This window comes from Pseudophryne corroboree, chromosome 12 (genome assembly GCF_028390025.1).
Source record: "Pseudophryne corroboree isolate aPseCor3 chromosome 12, aPseCor3.hap2, whole genome shotgun sequence".
NCBI classification, from domain to species: Eukaryota; Metazoa; Chordata; class Amphibia; order Anura; family Myobatrachidae; genus Pseudophryne; species Pseudophryne corroboree.
Genome location: NC_086455.1, coordinates 132,805,723 through 132,812,111, shown reverse-complemented (window position 1 = coordinate 132,812,111; position 6,389 = coordinate 132,805,723). Strand labels below are relative to the sequence as shown.

Sequence of the window (6,389 nt, the reverse complement as noted above, 5' to 3'; positions counted from 1 at the left end):
GATAAATAATACTTAGCTAGATGTTAGAGCAGTGGTGACAACAGGTGGACCAATAGCCCTATGAATCCTCTGCTAATGCCTGTTTTATTGTCAGAATTCTAAACCTAAATGTTTGCAGATTTACAGATATGCGTCTCTTTGTTTCATTGTGGTCTATGGGGCTAATTCAGACCTGATCGTTTCAGGCAGCAGGCGATTTTTGCAGTGCTGCGATCAGATAGTCGCCGCCTACAGGGGAGTGTATTTTAGCTGTGCAAGTGTGCGAACGCATGTGTGGCAGAGCTGCACAAACTGATTTTGTGCAGTCTCTGCGCAGCCCAGGATTTATTAAGCTGCTGCGATCACTTTAGCCTGTTCTGGACCGGAATTGACGTCAGACACCCGCCCTGCAAACGCTTGGACACGCCTGCGTTTTTCCAACCACTCCCAGAAAACGGTCAGTTGACACCCACAAACGCCCTCTTCCTGTCAATCTTCTTGCGATCGCCTGTGCGAATGGATTCTTCGCACAAACCCATCTCTGGGCGGTGATCTGCTTTGTACTCGGGTGACGCACCTGCGTGTTGCGGTGCAGTTTAGACCTGATCGCATCGCTGTGCGAAAACGCAGCCTATCGATCAGGTCTGAATTGCCCCCTATGTACTAAGCCTTGGACAGAGATAAAGTGGATGGAGATAAAAGTCTGGATTTATCAAGCATTGAAGAGTGATAAATTGCACGGTGTTTAGTACCAACCAGCCAGCTCCTAACTGCCACGTCACAGGCTGTGTTTGAAAAAATGACAGAAGCTGATTGGCTGGTATCTCTCTCCAAGGCTTGGCATAGACCCCATAGTTTCAGTAGCGGATCCTTCTACGGCACGCAGGATTTTTGTCCGGGGCGTCGCCTTCCGGAGGGCGCCGCCGCCGTGGCAAGATCCGCTACTGGTGGTGCCCCCCGGTGCTGTGCGGTGCGCGATGATGGCATCACGCACCGCATGGCATTGTGAGACCGGCACATAGATGATAGGGGTTATAATTGACCTCTAGTGTCTATGCTGTGCTATGGGAGAGGGGTTCACTACGATCTGCCGGCGGCCGGCCTCCCGGCGACCAGCATACCGACGCCGGGAGGCCGGCCGCCGGCTTACCGACAGTGTGGCGAGCGCAAATGAGCCCCTTGCGGGCTCGCTGCGCTCGCCACGCTACGCGCGCCACACTATTTTATTCTCCCTCCAGGGGGGTCGTGGACCCCCACGAGGGAGAATAAGTGTCGGTATGCCGGCTGTCGGGCTCCCGGCGCCGGTATGCTGGTTGCCGGGAGCCCGACCGCCGGCATACTGAAGACCACCCATGGGAGAGACGTCATGACCCCGTCTCTCCCGTAGATCCAAGGAGCGGCGCCGGTGGCCGGAGACGTAGGACAGCAGCGGTCGAGAAACAGGAGCGGGGATGGTATTTATTTTTTTAATTTTGGTGATCAGTGCTACTAGGAGCACAGTATTGGGGGCACAACTGCTGAGGGCACAGCTACAGGTGGCAACACTGACCACGCCCCTTCTCCGAAGCCACGCCCCTATTTGTTTCACCCTGGGCGCCACAAGGCCTAGATCCGACCCTGCATAGTTTGAAACTATTACTGAGCTTGGGTTAATGATGTGTAGCCCTCTTGGAGGGTATAGGGCTGCCCATAGGCTCCCCGCAGTGTATCATTTTTGCCTATTTCTGTGCTAGTGTTATTTTACAAAATGAATGGTTTAGGGAATTGATACTGTCAGGGCCGTCTTAACAGTAGTGTAGGCCCCTGGGCACAGCAATGCACTGGGCCCCCTACCCATCCTTCAGTGGTAGGGGTGCTATTAGCTGCAGCATTGATGTCCCGTGGGTGGTAGGGAGTGTTCTATCTGCCACTCAGTATGTAGGACCTGGAGCAGTAATTTCCGCTAATTACTCCTATACTGCACAGATGGTGGGAGATGGGGTGGGAGGGAGAACACTAAACTGTAGAAGAGGTATTGGGATGAATGAAGGGGCCCCTGTACATAACTTCCAGGGTGGTAGGGTGTGTGTAATATGCAGTGGAGGGGTGGATAGTGGAGTGGACTTAATATTCATCATTTTCTGGTGGGAGGGCAACTTGGTTGACTGCAGATATCTCCAGTTCCTGGAAATAAATTTCTTAGCTTTGAATGCGATAAAAAACTAGAGTGTCCCACCTTTCAAGAGGTTCTAAGGACTTGGGGATCAGAGTTCAGGACACAGAGCAATCCATCGGCAAAAGTATAAAACTGCAAACCATATGTGTGTAGCTGGAGCAGGGATCAGCTGCTTGAAGGCTTATATCTCCGGTTCTGGGCATAGTAGAGACAAGCTGCCCGTGTCCACTGAAAGGGGGCAGTCCAATCTTTTGGAGAATACCCTCAAAAAAACTGTAAGTCAGACAGAACCCGAAATATCTGGCTGGGAAGAGCAATTATTAGTCTTGGATGGGGACCACTGCTTCGAAGTCAGATATCTCCGGTTCCCCCAGGCCGATTTTAAAAAATCTGGTACCCCTGGAAAGAGGGGACCCTCAGCTATCAGCCTAGGGCCCTTAGACTCCTGGGGCCCTTGGGCAAGAGCCCATTGAGCCCATACGAAAAGACGGCCCTGGATACTGTAGCTAGTTTATGTTCTCTTATATGGGTTACACTATACAGACTATACAGGCCCAGCATTTATTTATTTTCTAGCTTGTGTGGCACCACTAGAAGAAGATGATCCGCTAGACCAGCAGCAGCAAAGTCCCACTATGTGCTGCCATGTACTCGGCGCTGGTGGTGTACTGCACACATGGAGGTGGTGGTGTGCTCTGTGTACAGCAGGAGCAGCCTCCCTATTCCCACCCCGGTGGAAGGAGGGGAATGAGAAGGGAGGAGGAGGAGTGGAGCCCGGCCAGCGCAGGGAGGTGGGGGCGCTCTGTGGATGCAGCGCACTCGCTGCTGGATGCTTGCTGCAGGATTGGCCCGGCTTGGAGACGGTTCCCCGCTGTGTGTTCGGGTGTGCTGACTGCGGGAGGGTGTCCTCTTCGGGTAACTCTTCGATCGCTATCCGGGACCTATCCCCGATCACCATGCGGCTCTCCCGGGAGACTCCCAGCGCCCCGGCCGTGCGAAGGCAGCTCCGGATCGGTGCCCGGTGAGGGGGGCGACAATGAGTGGCGAGCAGGAGCCAGAGTGAGTACCACCACCCGTGTTCTGTATATGTACCCTGCCTTCAGCCTCTATACACTGTGCCTGACATGCATGTGTATATGTGTATGTATGTGTGTGTGTGTATATATATATATATATATATATATATATATACACACACACACACACACACACACACACACACTATACCTGTCGCTTGCGTGCTCCTTTATCTCAGTCTCACACTTGTACACATTGGCTGCACAGGGAATGCATTGTACTCTATGCAGATTGTTTGCCTGTTGCAATGTGTGTTATGTGCTGCACACTCTATGTGGCTGTACATGTCCGCACTCCGCTGTGGTTTTAGTTGGTGTATGTCTTGCATTTTGTATTGTGCTATATGAATCCTATGTAAGGGACACATGTTGCATGTGGTTCAGTCTCACATCCACATGTGGGACAAAACTTGTCATCTGTTACAGATCTTGTTCAAAGCTTATGATTATGCATCAAAAGCAGGTCTGTTCCTTGACTTGTATGTGTATATAGGAGTTCCATGGAGGTCATGGTTATGGCTGGATGGAGTAGGTGCCAAGGCCTGTTTCCTTTGACGCCAAGTGATTGCGCCTGTTGCAGTAGGGGCTGCGCCGTGGTGCATGGATGGCAAAATGGCATCTTTTGTGATGGAGCAATTTTTGGTTCTGTATTATGTATTTATGCATGGGTGGGTTACGTGTTGTGTATGCATCAAAATATTTAGCAGTCGGGTTGGTTATTATGCCTAAATTGCTAAAAGAAGATTTAATTATTTGCACAATATAATAATGAGTTAGATGTGGAAGAAAATATCCTTTTTGCTTGAGTCAGAGTTGGCCGAACCATTGAAGTGGCGCTAACGGTGCCGGTTGCTTGTGGCGCCATGATCCAGAGCAAGCACCCAGGTGCAAGAAAGTGAATCATTTGAAAATACAAAATCCATATTTGCCATAAATAGTCCTGTTGCCCCATTACATTAATTATTATAGAAACCAAAATCCGTCTAACTTTTAATAAGGGCGTGTAGTTCTGAATTTATACCTTTTTGAATACCATGAAGTTTGAAAGCTTATGCATTGAGTACTATCCGCTGTGTAAATAAACCGCTTCACGGGTCTTTTTGGGTATGAGCTAATTTTGTGCTGTGTGAAATCTAGCGCACTGTTTAGCAATGCGCCATGTGTTCTTACCCGACACCCTATGTTTGCAGGTGTGTATATGGCCTGTTTTTAGCTCTGTCAACCGCTCATATACTGTACATTCTATAACCTGTATCCTTATTTACGTTCTACTGTATGTACATGTGACCCCCGGCTGTGGCATTATCTGTCCAGCTAGTGGAGCCCGATGCTGGTGTCAAAAATACGGGGGACCCCTACTCTTTTTGTCCCCCGTATTTTTTGCACCAGCACCAGGCGCAGAGCCCGGTGCTGGTTTTAAAAATACGGGGGATCCCCTGTCCATTTTTTTCCCCCGGATTTTTAGAACCAGGACCAGCTCGAAGAGCCCGAGACTGGTTATGCTTTGGAGGGGGGACCCCACGCAATTTTTTTCGTTTTTTTTCCCGTTTTTTAAAAATCGGAACAAAATCCGTCAAATCGGCCGTTTTTCGTCATCGGGACTGTCGAATCCGTTTTTTATTGACTATGGTCAATTTCGGCACCCACTTGCCGAAATTAGACGGTCGAATTAAAAAACGGCCGAAAAATTGCCGCGATTCGCCGCTAATTGCATATACCCCCATATGTTTACATTTCAGATGCCATTATGTGTTTTTGAATTGGTTGAATATTTAATTCAGGTTTGCATACATCGTTTGTTATGTCTCTGTGGTTTACTCATGAAGAGGTGCAGAAATGTTTGCACCTACTGTATGTGTTTTTGCAGGATGCATGAGGAATATTTAGGATATGTACTATGTATTTTTGTGTTTTTATACATGTAAGTGTATGCTTACTTATCTTATTCATCTTTTGTCAGTATGTAAATGCACTGCATGTATGTGTTTTGTTAATCCATGCATGTGCAAATGTTCATATATGCGTGTTAAGTTCACTGTGGTGTGTTGCTGTGTGACTCATCCAGTCATGTTGCGTTGCTTCGTGAGTCTGTAACATGCAGAATAATAATTTGTTCAAGCTGCCTTTATGAACAGTTCATTTCTGGGGCCCATCTGCTTCATTTGTCTTTAGTGTATATTCACATGCAGTTATGTTTTGCAGATATGTATGCTATGTGACATGTTGTGTTTTAGTGTAGTGTATGTTTTTAGCATGTTCAGTTCACACATGGAGTGTACTAAAGAATTATATTGTGTAAAGTGATGTTTGGTAAATGTGACATAGCGTATATGTGAAAGCAGATGTGATCTGTGTTTATTTCCGCATTATACTCTTATTTAAAACCTTTTTTGTTTTTGATTATTGCTTTATTATTGTGTTAGTGTAACTTCTGTTGGATGGTCTACTCATTGTTTATGTGGTGTTTAATATGTTGTGATTGAAATAGCAGATTGAGTTCTGTGCTTTGGACATTGGGTTTAAGCTATAAAATGTCAGTAGTGACTTTCCCTCCGAAGCTCTGATTCTGACAGAAAATACTGTACATAAGGACTGAATATCCCTCTTCCCATGTGCCCTGTGATGTGGCTGCTCCCTTTCTGCCTTTATATGTATATTTAATCCCCGGATACCTTGTGCTATTGTGTGTAATAAGTGTGCCGTACCCTGATGATGAAATGTCAGCACACTGGGCTGTCTGCTCTTCTCTCCCCACTGCTCTCAGCGGCCATGTTGTGCTGCTGTTTTGTGAATTGCCCTCATTTGCATAGCAGGATCCCATTCATAAATCGTTCCCTGGCTATTAATTACCTTTACATGCTCTGGCAGGGTGCAGCAGGGGTGCAATGGCTGCATAAATAGGGAATAATAGTAAAATGGGTTCAACAAGCAAGGGGGAGGAGAGGGGAAGCATTAGTAAGAATGAGGAGAGGTGGGATGGACTACTGTACTACACATACTTGTTCACCATGTCACAATGGCATATCCTATTACAAACATAGAATGTCTCATTGTTCTCCAAGCTAGAAAGTGATTTCCCTCTTTATTCCATTCTGTTTGTTTAGGGATTTGAGCGACATATTTGTGTGTATAAATATGCATGTATGTTTGTTTACTGTGTGTGTATATGTATATATTTA

The 6,389-nt window shown here is 47.1% G+C and overlaps 1 protein-coding gene across 2 annotated transcripts in view; it reads left to right on the top strand.

Moving 5' to 3' along the window:
• The first annotated feature begins 2,741 nt into the window (after positions 1–2,741).
• Positions 2,742–6,389, top strand: part of SPRED1 (sprouty related EVH1 domain containing 1) — a 130,433-nt gene continuing 126,785 nt past the window's right edge. The window contains exon 1 of one of the 2 annotated variants that reach the window (XM_063948044.1): positions 2,742–3,193. In XM_063948044.1, coding sequence (XP_063804114.1) covers positions 2,780–3,193 — 414 coding nt within the window. In that variant the 5' untranslated portion in view covers positions 2,742–2,779. The remainder of the gene's footprint in view (positions 3,194–6,389) is intronic. The other variant, XM_063948045.1, reaches the window with a different exon arrangement.